Genomic DNA, 22,499 nt, shown 5'->3' on the forward strand with positions numbered 1-22,499 from the left:
TGTAACAGCTTGCAAAGAGGATGGGGACAGCAGTCCCCCAGCTGGGATGGCTCTGTTGCCGCATAGCTGTTCTATGGATGATGCTGGCCGGAAGTGGGAAGGTGAGAGGAAGCGAGCTTCCTCTGGTCCAGTTTTCTTTGATCTTTTATGAATGATTCAGATGCAGATAAATAGAAAAGCCCTATCTCAAAATTCTGGATGACTTGGAGTGAGAAGGATGGCTCATTGTTCTTCTTAGGTCCATCCCATTTTGGTCCCCGGAGGGTGGTCCTGGCCTTCCCTCACCCTCTTGTCCCATGGCTCCATGGCTGCCTACTGACCCCAAGTGATGTCTCTATGACCCCAAAGATGTCTCTTCTGAGCTCTACTGTGACTTTGACCCTTGGATGTCTCCACTGGGGTGCTCAGTACACAACTCTGATTCGGTGTGTCTGAAATGGAGCTTTTGCTATTTCAAGCCCCTCCAAATCTGTTTCTCCAGTATACTTTCCCATCTCAGTAAATATCCACTATCCAGCCAGTCTCCCAAGCCCAACCTGCCTGTTATCCCTGCTCCTTCCCTCACTGGCCCCCATCTGATGACCCCTGCCTCCCACCAGCTCCTAGATGTACGTGATTCCCTTCCTCTCGCCAGTTCCATCTCCTCCTCCTAGATCAAGCCACCGTCATCTGTAGCATGGGCTGCCCCACACTCTCCTCCTTGCCTGCTTGCAACTGTCCAGCCCTTCCTAGCCACAGCCAACAGCATCATTTCAGATGCCAATCAGATCCGGTGGCTCCCTGGCCTAAAACCTTCCAGGACTGTGCATCTCTCCTGGAGTGAAAACCAGGTGCTTCCCTGTGAAGGCTCAATGAGACTGGTCCCCACCGACCTCCTCAGCCCATCTCATCCCACTGTCCCACATGCTCCAGAGGCAAGGGACCGCCTGCTGTCGGTTCTGAACATGATGGCTCACCCTGGTCCTCTGCCCCAGTGTCCTCCCCTCACAGTGGTCTTTCTCAGCCTTCTGTATGTGGTAGCCCCTCCTGCTGTCCTTCTTCGCATCATCACTTGACAATCTGCCATTTGCCACCTTGATCCATCATTGCAGAAACATCCATCTTGTCTACTGTGTCTTCCCTACTGGTATGTAAGGTCTTTCTGGAGAGGGACCCTTTGTCTCATTCACCTGTGTGTTCCCAGCACCTCTCGTGATTCCTGATAAATACTAGTTGAATAAACTAATACATCTCAGCCTTAGTGATATATACAAAGTGTCAGATCTGGTAATACATGAGTGCAGATTATTTCTGTGAGATGAAATTCCATTCACAAGCGCAAATTACTCCATGAGAATAGTTGTGAATTTCTGCATTCAGATTCAGGACATTAGTGTTCCTGTACAGGATGGGAGGGGCTTCCCAGGGTGGCGCTAGTGGTAAAGAACCCATCTGCCAATGCAGATAGATGTAAGAGACATAGCTTTGATCCCTGGGTTGGGAAGATCCCCTGGAGGAGGGCATAGCAACCTGCTCCAGTTTTCTTGCCTGGAGAATCCCAGGGACAGAGGAGTCTGGTGGGCTATGGTCCATGGGGTCACAAAAAGTTGGACACGACTGAAGCGCCATGCTTGCATGCACACATAGGCTGGGAGACCCTGGCTTACTGTGAGAAATATCTGGAGGGTTGGCAGCCCCCAAGCTTGGTGATGTGGCGACCGAACACTCTGTGGGTAGGCTGGGGGAGCGGGGGCGGGAAACCTGATATACTTTTAGGCCAAACAAATGGGAGTTCAGAACATTCTTCTACAATTGGCCTGCCAGGCCCCATCTGGAGCATCTTGTTTTCTTGGAATACCAAATTTTGGCAAAAAGGTCTAAATCTGCATTGTGGGGAGAACAGACACGCTGGAACTATCATCCTCCAGGAGGGCCAGCAGATAGATAACAGCTCCATGTGCCTCTGGGTGGCAGCACAAAGGACAGGGGTTGGCTCTTAGAGGTGGGCCGTTTCCAAGGAAAGAACTCTCCAAACACTAGAAGTTTCCCAAAAGGAATGTGCTACTTTAGTCATGGAAATAGATACTTTCAGCTACAAATGACAGAAAACCCACCTCAAACTACTCTTAAGTTAACAACAACAAAAAAAGGCAGGGGAGGGAGTTTGGCAGACAGAACTGAAAAGTCCAAGGTAAAGTGTAGTTTCAGGCATGGCTGGATCCAGGGAATCAAAGGCTGTCCTCAGGACTCTGCTTTACATTCCATACAGAGTTCTGCTTTCCTCCACTTTGGTTCTTTCCCAGGTCCCAGTCCCCAGGGCAGCAGGTGGTCACCAGCAGCTCTAGGGTGTGTGTGTGTCCTAAGTCACTTCAGTCACGTACGACTCTCTGTGACCCCATGGACTGTAGCCCGTCAGGCTCCTCTGTCCATGGGACTCTCCAGGCAAGAATACGGGAGTGAGTTGCCATACCCTCCTCCAGGGGATCTTCCTGACACAGGGACCCAATCTGCATCTCTTAGGTCTCCTGCACTGGCAGGCAGGTTTTTTACCACTCGGCCACCTGGGAAGCCCAACTCTAGGTAGATATTCTGTCTTTTCTCCTCCCCCAGGAGAAAGTCCCCAAAAAAGCCCAGATGTCAAAACCAATTGGATTGACTTGATAGTCACATGCCCATCTTGGAATCAGTGTAGCCAGAGAGAAATGATTGGCTGGGCCAATCCCATTCCTGCTTCCTGTCCAGTCCCCAAGGCCAGAGAAAACACAGGGCTCTGATTGGCTGGACCTGGGTCTCAGGCCACTTGGGGACCCAGGAGTGAAGTCAACCCATCTGAGTCACTTGGACTGAGAGTGGAATGAGTTTGTGAAAGGTCCCTGGCTCCCAGGGAAAAAAAAAAAAAAAATGAAAAATTACCAGCACCCCTGTGCCCCTTTTCCCTGGGGTAACTGCCCTCCTTACTCCCCGTAACCCCTGTCTCTTCATCTGCCTACACAGACTAGTTCTGCTGGTGCTTGTTCCCCTTATAAATGGGCTCTTGAGCACACAGTCTTTTGTACCTGACGTCTTTCACTCAGCCTCACATTTGTGAGATTCATTTATATGTTGAATTTATAGATCATCCACTCTCATTGCTATACAAATTCCATGGGGAGAAGAAACCGCTATATGAATTTCATGGGGAGAAGAAGTAGTATTTTCCATTCTACTACTGATGAGCATGTGGCATGTTTCCGTTTGGGGACTGTTATGAGTAGCAGTGCTATATATACTCTTTGGGGCGTCTTCTGGCACACATGTGCTAGCATTTCTGGTGAGCGTGTACCTTGGCATGGAATTAATTGCTGGGTCATAGGGCATATGTGTTTGGGCTTCTCTAGAAGCTCAGATAGTAAAGCATCCGCCAAAAATACAGGAGACCCCAGTTCGATCTCTGGGTCCAGGAGATGCCCTGGAGAAGGAAATGGCAACCCACTCCTGTATCCTTGCCTGGAAAATCCTATGGACAGAGGAGCCTGGCGGGCTACAGTCCATGGGGTCGCAAAGAGTTGGATACGACAGAGCAACTACACACACACACACACACACACACACACACACACACACACACAGGGCATATGTGTTCAGCTTTAATAGATACTGCGAAACAGTTTTCCAAAGTGGTTGTGCCAATCCACATTCTTGGAGCAGTTCTAGAATCTCTGAATTAGCTGGCATCTGAATCCCATATCTATACTGAGAGTGATGGGTCTGGGCTTCACAAAGAATGGGGCTTGTTAGTAACCTCACCCTGGGTCCTGGGCCCACAGAAGAGGAGAGAATCCCCATCTTTCTCCTGTCCCCTCTGGCATTTGATTCTGTCCTGCCCGCACCATCACGAGTCTTCCTCTTCTAGGAGTGAGTCGTTCTGTTTTTAAATATTGACTGACTGATTTTTGGTTGTGCTGGGTCTTTGTTGCTGTGCGAGGGCTTTCTCTAGTTGCGTTGCACGGGTTTTTCACTGCGATGGCTTCTCTTGTGGCAGAGCGTGTGCTCTCGGGCACGCAGGCTCCAGCCGTTGCAGCGCACAGCCTCAGCTGTTGTGGCCCCCAGGCTCTAGAGCACAGGCTCAGCAGTTGCGGCGCACAGGCTCCGTTGCCCCGAGGCGTGTGGGATCTTCCCGGACCAGGGATCGAACCTGTATCCCCTGCACTGCAGGGTGGATTCTCAGCCCCTGGGCCATCAGGGAAGCCCAGAAACTAGATTTTTAATATCAAAGGGTTTCCCTGAATCCCGCAGGGATGAGGGTCGTTGAAGGCTTCCCACGTCGCTGAGGGCAGAGGAGCGAGGGATACCTGTGTCCCAGAGCCCCATCCATCTCTCTGGCTAGAGTCCTGGGGAGCTCCAGCCCCAGGTGCTCATCTCAACCTCAGGATCGAGTGGTCAAAAATGCTCCTGACTTCCGAAGCTCAGCCAAACCATTGTAAATGGATTTTTCCAGAATTTCTGATGATCCTCCACATTTTGAATAATTAAAAAAAACAAAAAAAAAATGCCTTTGGCCTGGCCATTCTCAGAAAGAGGAACCCAGAGTAGGATGTGGTTTTACAATCAGAGGAAGTGGATCCCAACAGTGGTGACATGGTAGCGCACGCTTGGTCCTGCTGCTCAGGGCAGCTTCTACATCTAACCAAGAGTGAGGCCTGGGCCCCAGTGGCAGAGCCCCCAGAAGAACATCTCTCTCAAACTAAGCATTTCCTTGCAGCTATTTTTAAAGTCATTTCAATCTCAGCGGATGTGACCTTAGGGTAAGGAAGTATTTGTTTAAAGGATAAAATTTATAAAACATGAAGGAAAAAGATTTGACTACATCAACATTCAAAACTTCTACTCCTTAAAAAGACACATAAGTAAAATGAAAAGATGACTCAAATTAGAAGATATTCTCAACTCATTCAAGCAATTAAAGAACGGAATCTAAAGAATAGAAAGAAACCCTACAAACCAGTAAGCAGAAGACAACCCCAGGGCTTCCCTGGTGGTTCAGACTGTAAAGAATCCACCTGCCAATGCAGGAGACGTGGGTTCGATCCCTGGGTCAGGAAGATCCCCTGAAGAGGGAAATGGCAACCCCCTCCACTGTTCTTGCCTGTGAAACCGCTGGACAGAGGATCCTGGCAGGTTACAGTCCATAGGGTCACAAAAGAGTCAGATACAACTTAGGTACTAAACAACAATTTGTTGCTCAGTTGCTAAGTCGTGTCCAATCCCATGAACTGCAGCACTCCAGGCTTCCCTGTCCTTCACTATCTCCTGGAGTTTGCTCAAACTCATGTCCATTGAGTCAGTGATGCTATCTAACCATCTCATCCTCTGTCGTCCCCTTCTCCTCTTGCCCTCAATATTTCCCAGCATCAGGGTCTTTTCTAATGAACAACAATAGCAACAGACAAAAAAGGGAAACGTTTATAAGCCTGTTATTTGCAGAAGGTAAACATTTTATGGATAATTAGAGAAATGCAAATTAAAACGAGAGCATTTTGTGCCCACCAGCTTGTCAGAAATGAGAAAATTGAACAATGCCAAGTGCTAACTAAGATATGGAGATTACAAAGTTAAAGATGTGGTTACCCCTTGTCACAGATTATACTTATGATCTGACAATTCCCCTCTTGGGCTTCTACCCATTACCTGTGCTATACAATATGGCAGCCACCAGCCACGTGTCTTTCTTGAACATTTGAAATGTGGAGAGTGTAAGTCAGGAATGGAATTTTTAAACATTTTATTTAATTCATTTAAATGTAAGAATTCATACTTGATTCAGTTATTGAAAAACTTAAGTATACTTGGAACAACTTGAGTCAATGAGCCTACTTTTTTAACCTGTGAAAGTGAAAGTTGCTCAGTCGTGTCCAACTCTTTGCAACCCCATGGACTATATAGTCCATGGAATTCTCCAGGCCAGAATACTGGAGTGGGTAGCTATTCCCTTCTCCAGGAGATCTTCCCAACCCAGGGATCAAACCCAGGTCTCCCGCATTGCAGGTGGGGTTTTAACCTGTAAGTTGCATGAAATCTGCATACAGATGAAATATTTCTTATGAAAACCTACTGTCCAAATTGTGCTGTGAGTGTAAAATACACTTCAGATTTCAAACACTTAATACCAAAGAAAGGTAAACTATCTTAGTAATTTTTCTATACTGATAACATTGAAATGACCGTAGTTTGGATGCATGCATAATCAGTCACTCAATCGTGTCTGACCCTTTGCAACCCCATGGACTCCTCTGTCCATGGAATTTTCCAGGCAAGAATACTGGAGCAGGTTGCCATTTCCTCCTCCAGGGGCTCTTCCCAACCCAGGGATGGAACCCATGTCTCTTGTGTCTCCTATATTGGCAAGTGGATTCTTTACCAATGGTGCCACCTGGGAAGCCCCATAGTTTTGATATAGTGGGTTAAATAAAATAGATTACTAACTTAAGTTTATTTGTGTCTTTTTACTTTTTTAAAAAGTTAACTTTTACATTACACATGTAGCTCAAATTATATTTTTCTTAGAGAACATTCACCAAGACTCTCACTTGTACACAAGGAGATGTGTGCAAGAATATACAGTGTAGCATAATATGTAATAACCAAATAAATAGACACAAACCTTGAAGTTCCTTAACAAAAGAAGAGGGGAGGAAATAAATTGTGGTTTATTTACACAGTGAAAAATCACCCAGGAGTTAAAATGAATGAACTAGAGTTACTTGTATCAGCATGCAGAAATCTAGGTTGCAATGCTGGGTGGCAAAAGCAAGGTGCAGAAGGCTCACTAATCATACAATGCTTGGAAAGCATGGAAAATATTAGGACTCATTTGTGGATACATTTTAGTCTAATAAAAGGATAAAAACATGCATGGAAACTGTAAACAACCAGAATCCAGGTGGTGGTAACCAGATCAGGGTAGAGACTCAGAGACCTCTAATTGTGTCTGTAACATTTTGTTACTTGCTGGAGAGGGAGTTTGGTATGGTTTCCCCAGTAGCTCAAATAGTAAAGAATCTGCCTGCAAAGCGGGAGACCTGGATTTGATCCCTGGATCAGGAAGATCCCTGGAGAAGGGCATGGCAACCCACTCCAGTATTCTTGCCTGGAGAATTCCATGGACAGAGGAGTCTGGTGGGCTACGGTCCATGGGGTCGCAAAGAATCAACCGTAACTGAGCAATTTTCACTTCACTTCAAGATATTGCAACAACTTGTTTGATGGTCAAAGCTGCTTGGTTTCTGGTCTGGTTTCTGGTCGTAAAATTTCAAAGAACTTTAGTCTTCGGTCCTTCTCAAATCCAGGGTTGTCTGCCCAGTGATCCTGCCATTTTCCATCTTTGCCAGCTAGCAGCCATGGTGAGGTCTCCCATGTATGTGTTCTTGAGAAAAATGATTTGGCATGGGTTTGTTGGTGTCTTTTCATAATTTTTATTTATTTGTTTGTTTTGGGCTGTGCTGGGTTTTCGTTGCTGCACACAGGTTTTCTCAATTTGTTGCAGAGAGCGGGGGCAGTGCACAGGCTTCTCATCACAGTGGCTTCTCTTATTGGAGAGCACAGGCTCTAGCGTGCATGGGCTCAGTAGTTGCACATGGGCTCAGCTGCCATGCAGCATATGCGATTTTCCCAGACCAGGGATCGAACCCATGTCCCCTCTACTGGTAGGCAGTTCTTAACCTCTGGGCCACCAGGGAAGTCCTGTGTACCTGCTCAGTTGTGTCTGACTCTTCGAAACCCTATGGACTGTAGCCTACCAGGCTCCTCTGTTCATGGGATTCTCCAGGCAAGAATACTGGACTGGGTTTCCATTTCCTACTCCAGGAAGTCCTGTTGGTGTCTTAAACTGGAGGCACTGCCGTGAGGGAGGCAGACACAGTGCCTGCCTGTGATGAGAGGCCACTCAGCCTAGACAGTGACCTGGGGCCGCAGGAGCCACAGGCCACCTCCTGGCTGGGACTCCATCCAGAGCTTCCTGCTGGCAGAGGTCCTGACTTCATGTTTTCAAAGGGTCCTTTTAAAGGACTCACTCAGCACACCTGAGAGCCTCACAATGCTTCGCTTCCTTTGCAGGACGACTGGTATCTGAGAAGTGAAAAAGCAGGATGCCCCCCGGGGTTGACTGCCCCATGGAATTCTGGACCAAGGAGGAGAATCAGAACGTGGCAGTTGATTTCTTGCTGCCCACAGGGGTCTATCTGAACTTCCCTGTGTCCCGAAATGCCAACCTCAGCACTATCAAGAAGGTACGATCTTGACCTTAAAACTAGTCCTCAGAGCTTGGAACTCAGAGAGACAGAAAAAGTCTCGCAGTTTGAGATTTGAGATCCTCTGCTATGAATTTTAAAAGACATGGGAATTCCCTTGAGGTCCAGTGGTTAGGACTCCGAGCTTTCTCTGTCTGGGGCCTGGGCTCAGATCCTGCAATCCTCAAAGTGTGGCCGAAAAAAAAATTAAAAGATAAAAATAATGTGCAAGAATTCTTTAAAACCTGCAGTTAGAATCTACCTGTTTCCAAATTCAGCCCCTGCCCTTATCATTGCATGTTGCGTGCATGGGTGCTCAGTCGTATCTGACTCTTAATGGCCCCCAAGGACTGGGGGCCAACAGGCTCCTCTGTCCCTGGGATTTCTCAGGCAAGAATACCACAGTGGGCTGCCATGTTGTCCCTCCCTAGATTCTCGTGAAAGCTCCAGGGTGCTGGTTCCCAGGGGGGCCTTTCATTCTCTCCATGACTCTGCCCTCATGTTTGAAACCACAGCCCATCCATGGCCACTTAAGAGTTTCACTGGTCTTTTGTCTTCAGAGCTGTTGTCATAGTCAACAGCATCTTTGGAAATAGTTTTTGGCTTTATTGAATCATTTTCATGGTGGATTGCTGAGTCAAAGGATAAAACATCTGGATGGTATTTGGTAGATAGTGTCTTGTGACCTTTTCAAGGGCTTATCCCACTTTCAAAGGGTGGGACTTCACGGGTCATGTCAGAGGACAAGGCCTTAGCCCCGGATTTGAAAACACTGGGGAGCAAAAAAAAAAAAAGGAGAGATGCAATGAACCATCCTTGAGTTTTGTTTTATTTTTTTAAACCTTCCCTTCCTGGGTGTTTCTTTCTTTCTTTTTTTTAATACTGGCTCTTAGTTGTGGCATGCAGGTTCTAGTTCCCTGACCAGGGATGGAACCTGGGCCCCCTGCATTGGGAGCATGGAGTCTTAGCCCCTGGACCACCAAGGAAGTCCCTCTGGGTGTTTCTTTAAAAAATAAATTTCTTTTTTTCCTTTTCAAAAGTATATGGACATACTGAAATTTAGGAGAATAAGAAAAAGTTAGAAGGAAAAGAATTACCCATGATCCAACCATATGAGACAACCACAGTTAACACTTAAGCTATTTCCTGTTTTCTTTTCTATATAGTGTTTTTTTGTGATTTGTGATTCATATTCTCTTTATGAATTTTTATATTCTTTTTCTGCGTTAACATTATAACATCTTTTTCATGTTATTAACCTTATGTAAATATCATTTTAAAGTGAATCATATTTTTCTGCTTACAGAGCTATACATGCGTATTATTAAAATTCCAGTACTGCAGACACATTAGTAAAATTCCAGCACCACAGAAATCTAAAACATATCAGTCCCTGCAGTCTCACCTCATATCCCAATTCAATTTCAGTTTCTTAATATTTTTATTTATACCAGGGACCAGATAGTAAATATCCTGGGCTTTGCTGGCCATATGGTGTTTGTCTCGACTACTCAGTTCTTCTGTCTGGGGTGGCAGCAGCCATAGATGGCGTGTGAGTGAACCAGAGTGGCTGTCTTCCAATAAGCTGGCAAACAGTAGCTTGCCAAGTCCTGGTCTACAGTAATTATTAATTACTCTAATACACTCATTTATTGTTTTTATGGGAATAATAAAATTATTATTTATTTTATTTTAATAATAAAATTATTATTTTAGTAGTAATAATTACATTTTTTATTGTTTTTATGGGAATGGGGTTGAATGACATTCACTGTTCTACAGCTTGGGGTTTCTCCCCACTGAATGCTGTATCTTGGAGTCCTGTTTGCCCTTGGTACAGGTATCCTTATGTTCCATTTACACCTGTCCCTTTACATTGATGGAACATAATTATCCAAACCCCCTGGAAGAAAAATAGGGCCGTTTTCCCCTTTTCCGTCTTTTCTGTAACTCAGCGGTGAGCGCCTTTGCACTAAAATGACGCCCTGGGGACACCTCCACGCAGAGGCGTTTAGGGTCCCCTCATTGTGTTAAACTTTTCTGAATTAGTGGCCGGAGTTGAAAGATGAGGGTGATGAGCTCCAGAGCGATTAGCTGGGTGCCTGGAGGTCATGTCGGGCTGGCCATCTCTCAGCGTAGCCTAGGGGAGACCAGAGGACCCGCTCTCAGCTCCAGATGTTAGCACCTACCTGGCCCCCTTCATAGAAGGGCAGGATCGGCGACTCCTAATGACCCAGTGGACCCTAACCCTGTGGTCAGTGATCGAGGCGTGGAGAGGGTAGTGGTCCTGGGACCTTGCCTTTGCCCCCACTTGTCAGCCCACCAGCCCTGGGCTCCCTGTGGCCCCGCCCACGGCCCCGCCCACCTTAGGGACGGGGCTGACGGGCCACTGTCCTCCCAGGTGTTATGGCACCGCGCCCAGTATGAGCCGCTCTTCCACATGCTCAGTGACCCTGAGGCCTACGTGTTCACCTGCGTCAACCAAACGGCAGAGCAGCAGGAGCTGGAGGACGAGCAGCGGCGGCTCTGTGACATCCAGCCCTTCCTGCCCGTCCTGAGGCTGGTGGCCCGCGAGGGTGACCGCGTGAAGAAGCTCATCAACTCGCAGATCAGCCTGCTCATCGGCAAAGGTGCCCTGTTGGGGCCCTGTTGGGGCCGGGCGGTCCTCCCTCGGCCGGGCCTGCCCCTGTCCCCCCGGCCCCGCCCCGCCCCTCATCCTGGCGCTGACCTGGCTCCCTCACCTCTCAGGCCTCCACGAGTTTGACTCTTTGCAAGACCCGGAGGTGAATGACTTCCGAGGCAAGATGCGCCAGTTCTGCGAGGAGGCGGCTGCCCGCAGGCAGCAGCTGGGCTGGGAGGCCTGGCTGCAGTACAGCTTCCCTCTGCAGTTGGAGCCCTCAGCGCGGAGCTGGGGGCCGGGCACCCTGCGCGTCCCCAATCGGGCCCTCCTGGTCAATGTCAAGTTTGAGGGCAGCGAGGTGAGCTGAGGCTCCTGCCTGCCCGGTGTGCTGCAGGCAGGCTGCCCAGTCCCCCTACGAGACTCCCAGTCCCCCACCAGCCTTCCAGATCCACCCTCTTTCCAACAACATTGCGTGGTATTTGTGGGGTATCTATTGCACTGGAGGGGTCAGCCAAACGTCCCACCAGGCGAATTGCAAGAGGCAGAGTGACCAGATGGCTTTGGTCCTCGGTCCGCTCATGTATCCAACAGATATTTCCTGATGTTGGCCACGTGCCGTCATCAGAGGCTGCCCTCACAGAGCTTACAGTTGGGGGGTAGGGTGTGCCTAATACATGCAGATGGGCCACACACACCGCCCCCCACCCCACGTGCGCCCCTGTGCCCCGTGAGCTCCCTGCAGGTGTGGATGGCTGACCCTCCCTCCTCCTCCTAGGAGAGCTTCACCTTCCAGGTGTCCACCAAGGATGTGCCCCTGGCACTGATGGCCTGCGCCCTCCGAAAGAAGGCCACGGTGTTCCGGCAGCCGCTGGTGGAGCAGCCTGAGGACTACACGCTGCAGGTGAACGGCAAACACGAGTACCTGTACGGCAGCTACCCCCTCTGCCAGTTCCAGGTGAGGGCTGGGCGCCGGGAGGGATTCCTGGGCTCCCGCAGCCCTTGCCAGAGTGGAGGGTGGGGTGGGGGAGCTGCTCCTCAGCCCCTCTTGAGCCCAGCAAGGCAGACCTTGGGGGTCACAGTGAGAGTGTCCCCACGCTGGACTGGCTCTCCTCATGAGCAAGGGAGGTAGGCAGAGACAGGAAGGGCCAGAGGAGAGATCCCACCCCAGGAGGCCTGGCATGAGTGGTCAGCGTGGGGGGGGGGGGGCAGGTCCCCAGGTAGCCAGTGGGCCAGGGAACAGTTGGAGCCGCTCACCCTGTGCCCCCATCTCAGTACATCTGCAGCTGCCTGCACAGCGGACTGACCCCCCACCTGACTATGGTGCACTCCTCCTCCATCCTCGCCATGCGGGACGAGCAGAGCAACCCTGCCCCCCAAGTCCAGAAGCCACGCACCAAACCGCCCCCCATCCCCATGAAGAAGGTGAGCGGCACCCTGCTCTTACCCTCCCCGCCAGCCCTTCCTCCCACCTGTGGTCCAACCCTGAAGCCTATTGGGCAACACTGTGGGCCAGCGGTCTCCTGCCCGGTCCCATGGCTTTTGATTGCTCAGGATTGAGAATTGGGCCTTTGAGCTGGGTTGGGGGCCTGTCTGGATGTCCCAGGGCAGCCTTCAGGCCTGGCTCTCCAGCTGCCCTCTCTTCCTGCTGCTCCTGCTTCCTGCCCTGTAGGCAGGACTGTGTGCCCTGCAGTGTTCGGGGGCCTTGGGGCCGTGGGGGTGTCCCTGCGGCAGGTTTTCTGGTAAAGGATGGCGCTGTGGGCAGGTACCGAACATGGCTGTAAACCTGCAACACCCTCACCCCATCCCCAGCGGCCACAGGCCTCATCAGCCTTCTCTGAATTCCTCTGCCTTAACTCCCCGATTCTCCCCCCAACCCTGCCCAGCCCTCCTCCATGTCCCTCTGGTCCCTGGAGCAGCCTTTCTACATCGAGCTGATCCAGGGCAGCAAAGTGAATGCTGACGAGCGGATGAAGGTAAGGGCGGGCTCCTGGCCGGGAAGGGCACAGGCAGTGTGTGTTTTTTGCAAAAACACGGTGGCTGTGGCCTGAAGGGGTGGCAGAGGAAGAAGGGAGGGGGGTCACACGAAAGCCACCTGACCACATTACCCAGCATCCCTGCCTGGGGTGGTTGTGAGCAGCTTCAAAACAGGAAAGGGGGAGGGGGGCGGGCCGGCTGGCCAGAGAGGCCGATTCGCAGAAACCAGGCCCAGTGAGTTCTGGGTATTGACTTTAGTGGAGGTGGTGGGGCCTGGCCCAGCCCAGGGATGTGGAGCCTGGGAGGTGATGGACACAGAAGAGGAGCCGCTCCGGTGAGCCAGGGGGCCAGGCCCATTTCTGAGTCATTCACACGCCCGCCTCCTCTGGCCTCAAGATGGTCTGTGAGGTGCAGGTTTTCTCATCCCATTTGCAGAATGGGAAACCCAGGCTCAACGAAGCCAGGGCTCTTTGGGGAGCACTTTCTGGCTGGGGTAGTTTCACACACAAGGCAGGTCTGGTTTCCTGTAGACGAATCACAGAAGGGTGCGTGGAGGCAGCTTTCTGACTGGGGGGTGAGGGCAGAGCTGGAGGACACAGGGCAGGGTGTGCTGGGGCATTAAATCCTTCCCTGTCTAGAGGGACTCATACAATTCTTGGGCGCTTGACCAAGAGGTGCCCCTGGTCCCTGAGCCCCCATAGGGAAACTGAGGCCCAAAGCAGAGCAGCAACCTGCCCCGGGGTCTCACAGTCAGTGGGGAGTCGCCCATGCCACCCTCCCCTCCCCATCACTCATTCCCCCTGAGGCAGCCAGTCATCCCTTATCTGGCCCACCTTCAAGCACCTGGTGGGGGAGGTTCAGGCCCACTTGAAATGAGGAGGAGATTCCAGCCTTAGGGGGAAAGGAGCACACAGGGGGAGAAGGGGCCTGGCCTCTACCACCAGTCACCTGTGTGCCCTTTCCCCAGCTGGTGGTGCAGGCTGGGCTCTTCCACGGCAACGAGACGCTATGCAAGACGGTGTCCAGCTCGGAGGTGAGCGTGTGCTCAGAGCCCGTGTGGAAGCAGCGGCTGGAGTTTGACATCAACGTCTGTGACCTGCCCCGCATGGCCCGGCTCTGCTTCGCACTTTACGCCGTGATCGAGAAGGCCAAGAAGGCCCGCTCCACCAAGAAGAAGTCCAAGAAGGCGGTGGGTGGAGCGTGTGGGAGTCACTCCCTGCTGGTCCGGCCTTGTCCTGCAGCCCCCTGGGGCTGCTGCCCATCTGTCCCCAGCATCCCAGCTGGCACGCACACATCCTGGGAATGGGGTCTGGGTGGGCCTGCTGACCCCGTCCTCCTCCTCCCCATCGCCCCACTGGCCACCCCCTGCCCCCCTGCTGTGTGATGGTGCTGGAATCCTGGGCTTATGAGCAGGAGTGCTTGGGATATCTAGACCTGGGCCTTTGATCCTTGAGGGAACCCGGAGGCCTCTCCCTGGGGTGGAAGGAAAATCGCAGTGTCCTCCCAGGGAGCAGGGAGCCTGCGTCAGCAGCCAGCTGGGGATGGAGGGGTGGTTGAGCACTGAGTCAGCAGGACCAGGCTGTGACTGGCCACCGAGCTGCTCTGACTCACTGGTAGTTGACCCGGGCCGGCTCTCCGGAGCTGCTATGTTCTGTGTGAGGCTTTCTCAAGAAACCGAGGGTGGGATGTGTCCTGGAGCAGTAGGAAACCAGTGTGGCTGACCCTGCTGGCTGCTGCATAGGGAGTCTGGGTGAGGGCAGGGCAGCATGGCCTGACTGGAACCATCCTGCTGTTGAGCAAACGGAGGCCTTTGGGGCGGCTGGCCCTGACCCACCTGGCTTCTTTCCCAGGACTGCCCCATTGCCTGGGCCAACCTCATGCTGTTTGACTACAAGGACCAGCTGAAGACGGGCGAGCGCTGTCTCTACATGTGGCCCTCTGTCCCAGGTGGGCCCAGGCCAGGAGGGGGCGGTGGGGGGGGTGGGGTGCACCCAGACATGGCGGCATTCCCCTTGCAACTCTGTCTGTCCCTGTGTCCAGATGAGAAAGGGGAGCTACTGAACCCCTGTGGCACCGTGCGGAGTAACCCCAACACTGAGAGTGCGGCCGCCCTGGTCATCTTTCTCCCCGAGGTGGCCCCTCACCCTGTATACTACCCTTCCCTGGACAAGGTCAGTGAGGGGGTCCTCGCCATTTGGGGTCCAGGACTCACCCTGCCTAGAAACCTCAAGGCTAAAGATGAGCTGTCCCCACCCTGCCTCTGGGGCACCCAGGTCATGATCCCCCGCACCCTGTGAATTGCCCAGGGCTGGGGACTGTGTCCCCACACACTTTTGAGGGCTTCCTTGACTGTCTGGAGTCCTCATGTGCCCTAGAGTGGTGGTTCTTAACCGGGGCCACTTGGCTTCCCATGGGACTTCTGGCAATGTCCAGAGACAATTTTGGTTATTGCACCTAGCTGGGAAGATGCTCCTGGCATGTCATGGGTGGAGGCCAGGGATGTCGCTAAATGCCCTGTAGTGCGCGGGATGATCCCCACCATTGAGGGTCACTCGCCACAAAGTCAGCAGTGCCAAGGGGTTGACACCGACTCCCAGGGCCCCCCCACAGGCTCTCCCAGGCCCCAGGGGCGCTGCTGATACCAGGGTCACTCTTGCAGATCCTGGAGCTGGGGCGGCTCGGAGAGCACGGACGCTTCACGGAGGAGGAGGTGAGCTGGGGGCCGTGGGCGGTGAGGTGTGGACCTGGCTGCAGCCCTCACCACTGCCCCCCCACTCCGCTGTGCCCCTCAGCAGCTACAGCTGCGGGAGATCCTGGAGCGCCGGGGCTCCGGGGAACTGTATGAGCATGAGAAGGACCTGGTGTGGAAGATGCGGCACGAGATCCAGGAGCACTTTCCCGAGGCCCTAGCCCGGCTGCTGCTGGTCACTAAGTGGAACAAACACGAGGACGTGGCCCAGGTGGGCGACGGGGGCGGGGCCGGAATGGGGCAGCGCCCGGGATGGGAGGGGCGGAACCCGGGAAGGGCGGGGTTGGCAGGGGCGGGACGGGGCGGAGGCGGGTAGGGCGGGGCTGGCAGGGGGCGGGGCGGAGCCTGGAGCCAGACGTAGCCCGCGTCCCTGCCCCCTGACCGGTCGCATCCTCCTCCAGATGCTCTACCTGCTCTGCTCCTGGCCTGAACTGCCAGTCCTGAGCGCCCTGGAGTTGCTAGACTTCAGCTTCCCCGACCGCCACGTGGGCTCCTTTGCCATCAAGTCCCTGCGGAAACTGACGTGAGTCCCGCGGAATTCCTCATCCTCAGAGGGCAGCTGTGCTCCCACCCCCCGGGGCCTAGGCACCGGGTGGGGACCTTTCCTAGGGGCCTGCTTCGGTGAGGCCGGCCTCCCGTCCCAGCCCTGCCCCCTCGCCAGCCGCAGACCCTCTCCCAAGCCGCGGAGCTCCGGGCCCCAGCCGGCCTCCCTTCTCTGCAGGGACGACGAGCTTTTCCAGTACCTGCTGCAGCTGGTGCAGGTGCTCAAGTACGAGTCCTACCTCGACTGCGAGCTGACCAAATTCCTGCTGGACCGGGCCCTGGCCAATCGCAGGATCGGCCACTTCCTCTTCTGGCACCTCCGGTAGCTGGACTCACCTGCAAGGCCACGGGGAGGAGGGGCCTCTTGCCTGCTGGCCTCGCGTTTCCCACCAGCTGGCCGGCCCGGGTGTCCTTGGCAGCCGGGTCCTATGGGGCTGGGAGGGGCTGTGTGGCCGCGCCAGGAGAGGCTCAGCCCTGGGTTCCTCCCCCCAGCTCTGAGATGCACGTGCCGTCGGTGTCCCTGCGCTTCGGCCTCATCATGGAAGCCTACTGCCGGGGCAGCACCCACCACATGAAGGTGCTGATGAAGCAGGTGAGGCGCGGCACCTCACAACCCTGACTGCACTCCACGACCTCGCCTGGGCTCCGCCTCCAGGCAGAGTAGCTCCACGCCCCATCGCTGTAGAACCCGGTGGGCCAGGCAGGGGCTCGGAGCCTGCTCCTCCCAGTCCACCCACGACACCCTCCCATCCTCCCGGCCAGGGGGAAGCACTGAGCAAACTGAAGGCCCTGAACGACGTTGTCAAAGTGAGCTCCCAGAAGACCACCAAGCCCCAGACCAAGGAGCTGATGCACCTGTGCATGCGCCAGGAGACCTACCTGGAGGCTCTGTCCCACTTGCAGTCCCCACTCGACCCCAGCACCCTGCTGGCTGAAGTCTGGTAAGTCCCAGGCCCCAGCCAGGGCCTCCCGTCCCCCAGCCCCAGGCCTTGGGGAGGGCCCGCTGCTCACTGCTGTCTGCCCCGCAGCGTGGAGCAGTGCACCTTCATGGACTCCAAGATGAAGCCCCTGTGGGTCATGTACAGCAACGAGGAGGCGGGCAGCGATGGCGCTGTGGGCATCATCTTTAAGAATGGGGATGGTGAGCAGGCGGGCCCCAGGGAGGACCTGGGAGGCCAAGGCTTCCACACACCCTGCCATACTGCCCTGGGTGGGGAGGGGGACCCTGCTGGGGGCGGAGGACTCCTGGAAGGTGAGCTGAGGAAAAGACAGAGTCCTGGGACTCGGGGGCCTGGACGTGGCTGGGATTGGTGAACCCACTGAAAACTCATGCTGTTCCTCCCCGGGGCAACTGTGCAGACCTCCGCCAGGACATGCTGACCCTGCAGATGATCCAGCTCATGGACATTCTGTGGAAGCAGGAGGGCTTGGACCTGAGGTGAGAGGCCTTCCGGTCATCCACGTGTGCCTGTGCCAGGCCTAGGACTGTATCCCGTTGCCGGGGTCCCCTGTCAAAGCTGACATGATTGCCTCAACCTGAAATAAGACTGGCTGGTCTAAGAAGAATTTTGCTGTTTTTGTTTAGTCACTAAGTCATGTTCAACTCTTTTGTGACCCCGTAGCCCACCAGGCTCCTCTGTCCATGGGATTTCCAGGCAAGAATACTGGAATGGGTTGCCATTTCCCCCTTTAAGGGATCTTCCCGACCCAGGGATCGAACCCCTGTCTCCTGTATTGATAGGCGGATTCTTTACCACTGAACCACCCAGAAGGACCAGTTTAAAACTCGGGGTCAGGGAGGCAATAGGGCTGTAGGATGAGGATAGAGAATGCCAACCCTGGCCCTTGGCACCTGTCTCTCTCTATGGTTTCCTTTGCCCCCAGCATCCCTGGCTTTTTGCTCCATCTTCTCCATCCAGTCACTGGGATTTTTCTTTTTGAACAAACATGGACTTGGCCAAAGTGCTGACTTTTCCTCTCTGCATCTTGGGTTCTGGTATGACCTCTCTAAGGAACTTTCCCTGGAGCACTGGGAGTCAAGGGCTCCTCCACAGCACCTTCTCTTTTTCAGCAACTTGAGTAGTATCTCCTTTGGTTTTTGTGGGTTAAGCTCCTCAGGGTCAAGCAGCCCTTGGGACAGCCCTTGACCACTATGTCTGCCTGCCCCTCCTCCCACCCGGCTAGGATGACCCCCTACGGCTGCCTCTCCACTGGGGACCGCACAGGCCTCATCGAGGTGGTGCTTCACTCGGACACCATTGCCAACATCCAGCTGAACAAGAGCAACATGGCGGCCACGGCTGCCTTCAATAAGGATGCTCTGCTCAACTGGCTCAAGTCCAAGAACCCTGGGTAGGTTTTGGGCCCTCAGAACAGACAGCCTCTCCTTCCCAAGGAGTGGAGTTTGGGAATCAAAGGCAAGGAGAAGGGCCTGTGACAGTCTCTGGAGCTTCTTGCTCAGCCGAGGACCATCCCATAGAAACTGTTGAGGGGTGGGGCAGGTCCCTGTTCTCACAGGTATAGGTTAGTTACTGCCATGTAAGAACCTCTCTGAACTTTGCAGCTGCCGCTGCTAAGTCACTTCAGTCATGTCTGCACCAGGCTCCTCTGTCCATGGGATTCTCCAGGCGAGAATACTGGAGTGGATTGCCATACTCTTCTCCAGGGATCTTCCCGACCTGGGGATCTTATGTCTCCTGCATTGGCAGGCAGTTTTTTTACCTCTAGCACCACCTGGGAAGCGTTGCCCCCTCCAAACTTTAGGAGCCTTTAAATCACAGATCTGCAACTTGAGCTGGTTCGGCTGAGTGGTTCTTCTGCTGGAATCACTCAGGCAGCTGAGCTCATCAGGTAGCTTGATCTGCCTGGAGCAGGGCGCATCTGGGGCCTCTCTCCACATGGCCTCTCGCTCTTGTCTTAGCTGCCCTCTGTGGCAGTGAGGAAGGTTCGGGAGCTGTAAGGTGCCTTAAGGACCCGGCTCCAGAATGAGCCCAGCATCACTTCCTCCATGTTCCATTAGTGCAAGCAAGTCACAAGGCCAGAGTAGAGGGAAGGGGACAAGGACTTAGAAGAAGCTGCAAAGTGGCATGGCCATGCTTTCCTTCCCCACCCCCCAGGGAGGCCCTGGATCGAGCCATTGAGGAGTTCACCCTCTCCTGTGCTGGCTACTGTGTGGCCACCTATGTGCTGGGCATTGGCGATCGCCACAGCGACAACATCATGATCCGAGAGAACGGGCAGGTGGGTGCCTGTTGGCCGGCCCCAAGCCCTGGCCTTTCTGCTCTGCACGGAGCTACTGGCAGAACCTCCTCCAAGCCCTCCCAGCTCCTCTGGGCCAGGCACCCTGCTTTCTGACTCCTTTTCAGTCTTTGCTTTCCCCTCCCCTCAGCTGTTCCACATTGATTTCGGCCACTTTCTGGGGAATTTCAAGACCAAGTTTGGAATCAACCGTGAGCGGGTCCCATTCATCCTCACCTATGACTTTGTCCACGTGATCCAGCAGGGGAAGACAAATAATAGTGAGAAGTTTGAAAGGTGGGAGTGCCTCAGACCCCCTAGATGCCCCGTGGTGCTAGGGGCCCCAGGCCGAGTGCAGGGATGATGGGCCTCAGCTCTCAGATCACCCCTGGAGGGGACAGTGCTGGGAGTGGGTTAGAGGAAGCTGGGGCTTTGTGTGCATGGCTCTTTCTGGGGCCAGGGTGGGCCAGCCGGCTGGCTGGCTGGCTGGCTGGAGTGGAAGTGGCCAGAAGGACCCAAAGCCCCCTCCCCGGCCTCTCCCTGCAGGTTCCGGGGCTACTGTGAGCGGGCCTACACCATCCTGCGGCGCCATGGGCTCCTTTTCCTCCACCTCTTTGCCCTGATGCGGGCGGCGGGCCTGCCTGAGCTCAGCTGCTCCAAAGACATCCAGTATCTCAAGGTAAAGGCCAGGGCAGGGCCCCAGCGGTCAGGAGACCAGGGAGCCCCAGACTTCCTGAGGCCCCCCCAACCCCCAGGTGTGATGGACCCACAAGGCCCATTGATCTGGGACCCAGATCTGGCAGGAAGCAGACGGCATTAGCCTGTGTTCTGCCGGTACCTCCTTTGGCCCACCTGCCTGTCCTCCGCAGGCTGAGGGTGTTTCCACTTGCACGGGAGGGTTCCCTCTGTGGTTAAAAGATATTTTTCCTTCCTGTGTCTTTTCAGTTTGTGACTCTGGGGTGGGGAGTGAAGGGCGGTGGGGCCAAAGCTCCTGTTGTTCTCTTTGGTGCCCAGTTCCCGGGGCAAAGCTGCTCCCCTGCTTCCTCCCCCGGCCAGCTTCCAGTGGAGAAGGCCAGGTCCTCTGTCCACATGGGGCTTTGGGGCCAAGACCTCCTGGCACAAGCTGACATCTTATTTTGAGGATGGTCAGGGGGCTGCCTTGGTTTGGGGTCAGAAGGAAGAACCTCTTCCCCGGGGAGATGTTGGGGGGTGCTCTCCTGACTCCTCTGTGAGGAGGGGGTGTTACCTGCCCAGAGAGGGCAGAGGTGAAGGGGGGCAGGGGTTCCTGTTGAGCAGGGCCCAGCCCCTCAGGGGGATACCCACTCCTTCGGTTTTGCCCCAGGATTCTCTGGCACTGGGGAAAACAGAGGAGGAGGCTCTGAAGCACTTCCGAGTGAAGTTTAATGAAGCCCTCCGGGAGAGCTGGAAAACCAAAGTGAACTGGCTGGCCCACAACGTGTCCAAAGATAACAGGCAATAATAACCCCTCCCAGCCCTGCGCCCGGAGACGAGCAAACTGTCAGTCTTGGGAGCCGAGCACCCTCAGCCACCCTCCAGGGCCAAAAGGCTGGACTGCATCCTTGGGAAAGAACCTACACGACTGCCTTTTGTTTACACTGGTTATTTATTTATGACTTGAAATGTTTCAGGAACTGAACAGCCATACATAGAAATGCACCCTAGAATGGGGGCGGGCGCTGTCCTCCTTGTGTCCGTCAGAGCCTTGGGCTTTGATGGGAAGACACTGTGAGCCGCACACCTCAGGCTGCATCTTGCCGACGGTCTGTAACCTCAAGTCTTCCAGCTGGTGGATCTGGAGCCAGCCAAGACTCCTCTCTCCCGCACGGGGGCTGCCTCCTCCCCAGGCTCCCAGTGCACTGCACATGTGTCCGTGCCTGGCGGTCCAGACAAGGCGCCCATGCCTGCTCACCACCTCCACCTGCGTGCTCTCCATTAGACTGAGTTCTGGGCAGCTCCCAGAGGCAGCCTGGGTGCCCTCCACATTCAGGGAGGGTACTTCTGGTTACGGGAATTCTCATCTCTGCTGTAAAGCGATTTTGTTTGCGGGTAAGAAAAAAAAAGTAGCCCAACTACTTACTGACCTCTATAGCTCGGGGTGAGGGTGGGGGGATGGCCCCAACCCCCATCAGGTAGAGTGCACACTGGTTCTCAAGCCACGTCAGAAAGACGGGAGCTTCCCTGAGCTCACCCTGGTCATGGATCAAGAGGCAAGCTGGTGCAATTGTGCAATTTGTGTAAACTCCCTCCACCTGAAGCAGGTTTTAGGTAGTGAAAGACCTATCTCCTCTCCGAAACACTCACTGTTGAGACTCGGCTCTGAGGACCTAGGTAGCAGAGGCATGAGTCAGGGGTGTGGGGGCATCTTTTCCTCAGACAGTAGTTAGCCAGAGAACGACTCAGGCTCAGCCTTGGGTACATCTGAGGAGCTCCAGGAATGCAGGTCTCTGGGCCTCTGTCAGCCTTCTGGAGCCAACTCTGAAGACAGGGCTGAGAATCTGGGTTTCCAGCAGCCCACGGGTGGGGGTAATGGAATCAGCAGCCTACTGGGGACCCACAGGGTGACACCACTTACCTCTCAAAGGCCTTCCAAGGCTCAGCAGTGCCAGAGGTAACTGCCCTCTCAACAGCCCAAGCGCACAGCCTCCAGAAGAGCCTGGGGTACTAGTTTGTTTCTCTGTTCATTAGAAGTGGCTGAGTGGCACCAGCCGTAGCAATCCATGCCACCCACAGAGCTCCGCTGACCAGACCCTGGTTCCCAACTAAGTGCTGAATTCATCAGACCCACCTCACCTATCTGGGAATAGGAAAAGCTGAGTGTACATCTTTCTGTTTATTTATTTAAACAAGTCTGTGCTTCCTGGCATGGACAGCACACTGTGTATACACAGCAATGTTTGGTTTGGGTACATGGCCTGTGTGCCCAGCGAAAAGACTATTTTCTATGTTTTTTTTTTTTTTAAAAACCATTTGATGTTTCTGTATGTGGAAGGTGAGTTTGACATAACTGATGAAGGTTCAGACCAGTAGTCTGAAACCTTGAAGTGAGAGGTAAAAACAGATTAAAAGAAATAAAAGCCTTTGTATGTTATGTTCTTGGCTCAGAAAGAAACCA

The 22,499-nt window shown here is 53.8% G+C and overlaps 1 protein-coding gene across 4 annotated transcripts in view; it reads left to right on the forward strand.

Moving 5' to 3' along the window:
- Window positions 1-22,464, forward strand: part of PIK3CD (phosphatidylinositol-4,5-bisphosphate 3-kinase catalytic subunit delta) — a 61,511-nt gene extending 39,047 nt beyond the window's left edge. For 2 of the 4 annotated variants that reach the window (XM_020887321.2, XM_020887414.2), the window contains exons 2-23: window positions 8,071-8,243; window positions 10,645-10,873; window positions 10,992-11,221; window positions 11,639-11,818; window positions 12,136-12,285; window positions 12,747-12,836; window positions 13,805-14,026; window positions 14,688-14,784; window positions 14,878-15,008; window positions 15,497-15,547; window positions 15,630-15,797; window positions 15,988-16,109; window positions 16,308-16,451; window positions 16,622-16,721; window positions 16,892-17,070; window positions 17,158-17,270; window positions 17,489-17,567; window positions 18,314-18,481; window positions 19,246-19,369; window positions 19,518-19,663; window positions 19,913-20,045; window positions 20,709-22,464. In XM_020887321.2, coding sequence (XP_020742980.1) covers window positions 8,103-8,243; window positions 10,645-10,873; window positions 10,992-11,221; window positions 11,639-11,818; window positions 12,136-12,285; window positions 12,747-12,836; window positions 13,805-14,026; window positions 14,688-14,784; window positions 14,878-15,008; window positions 15,497-15,547; window positions 15,630-15,797; window positions 15,988-16,109; window positions 16,308-16,451; window positions 16,622-16,721; window positions 16,892-17,070; window positions 17,158-17,270; window positions 17,489-17,567; window positions 18,314-18,481; window positions 19,246-19,369; window positions 19,518-19,663; window positions 19,913-20,045; window positions 20,709-20,846 — 3,135 coding nt within the window. In that variant the 5' untranslated portion in view covers window positions 8,071-8,102 and the 3' untranslated portion in view covers window positions 20,847-22,464. Of the gene's footprint in view, window positions 1-8,070; window positions 8,244-10,644; window positions 10,874-10,991; window positions 11,222-11,638; window positions 11,819-12,135; window positions 12,286-12,746; window positions 12,837-13,024; window positions 13,172-13,804; window positions 14,027-14,687; window positions 14,785-14,877; window positions 15,009-15,496; window positions 15,548-15,629; window positions 15,798-15,987; window positions 16,110-16,307; window positions 16,452-16,621; window positions 16,722-16,891; window positions 17,071-17,157; window positions 17,271-17,488; window positions 17,568-18,313; window positions 18,482-19,245; window positions 19,370-19,517; window positions 19,664-19,912; window positions 20,046-20,708 lie in introns of those variants that run through there. The other 2 variants (XM_020887565.2, XM_070474252.1) reach the window with 2 other exon arrangements.
- The last annotated feature ends 35 nt before the right edge of the window (window positions 22,465-22,499 follow it).

Source organism: Odocoileus virginianus, chromosome 11, assembly GCF_023699985.2.
Source record: "Odocoileus virginianus isolate 20LAN1187 ecotype Illinois chromosome 11, Ovbor_1.2, whole genome shotgun sequence".
NCBI lineage: Eukaryota > Metazoa > Chordata > Mammalia > Artiodactyla > Cervidae > Odocoileus > Odocoileus virginianus.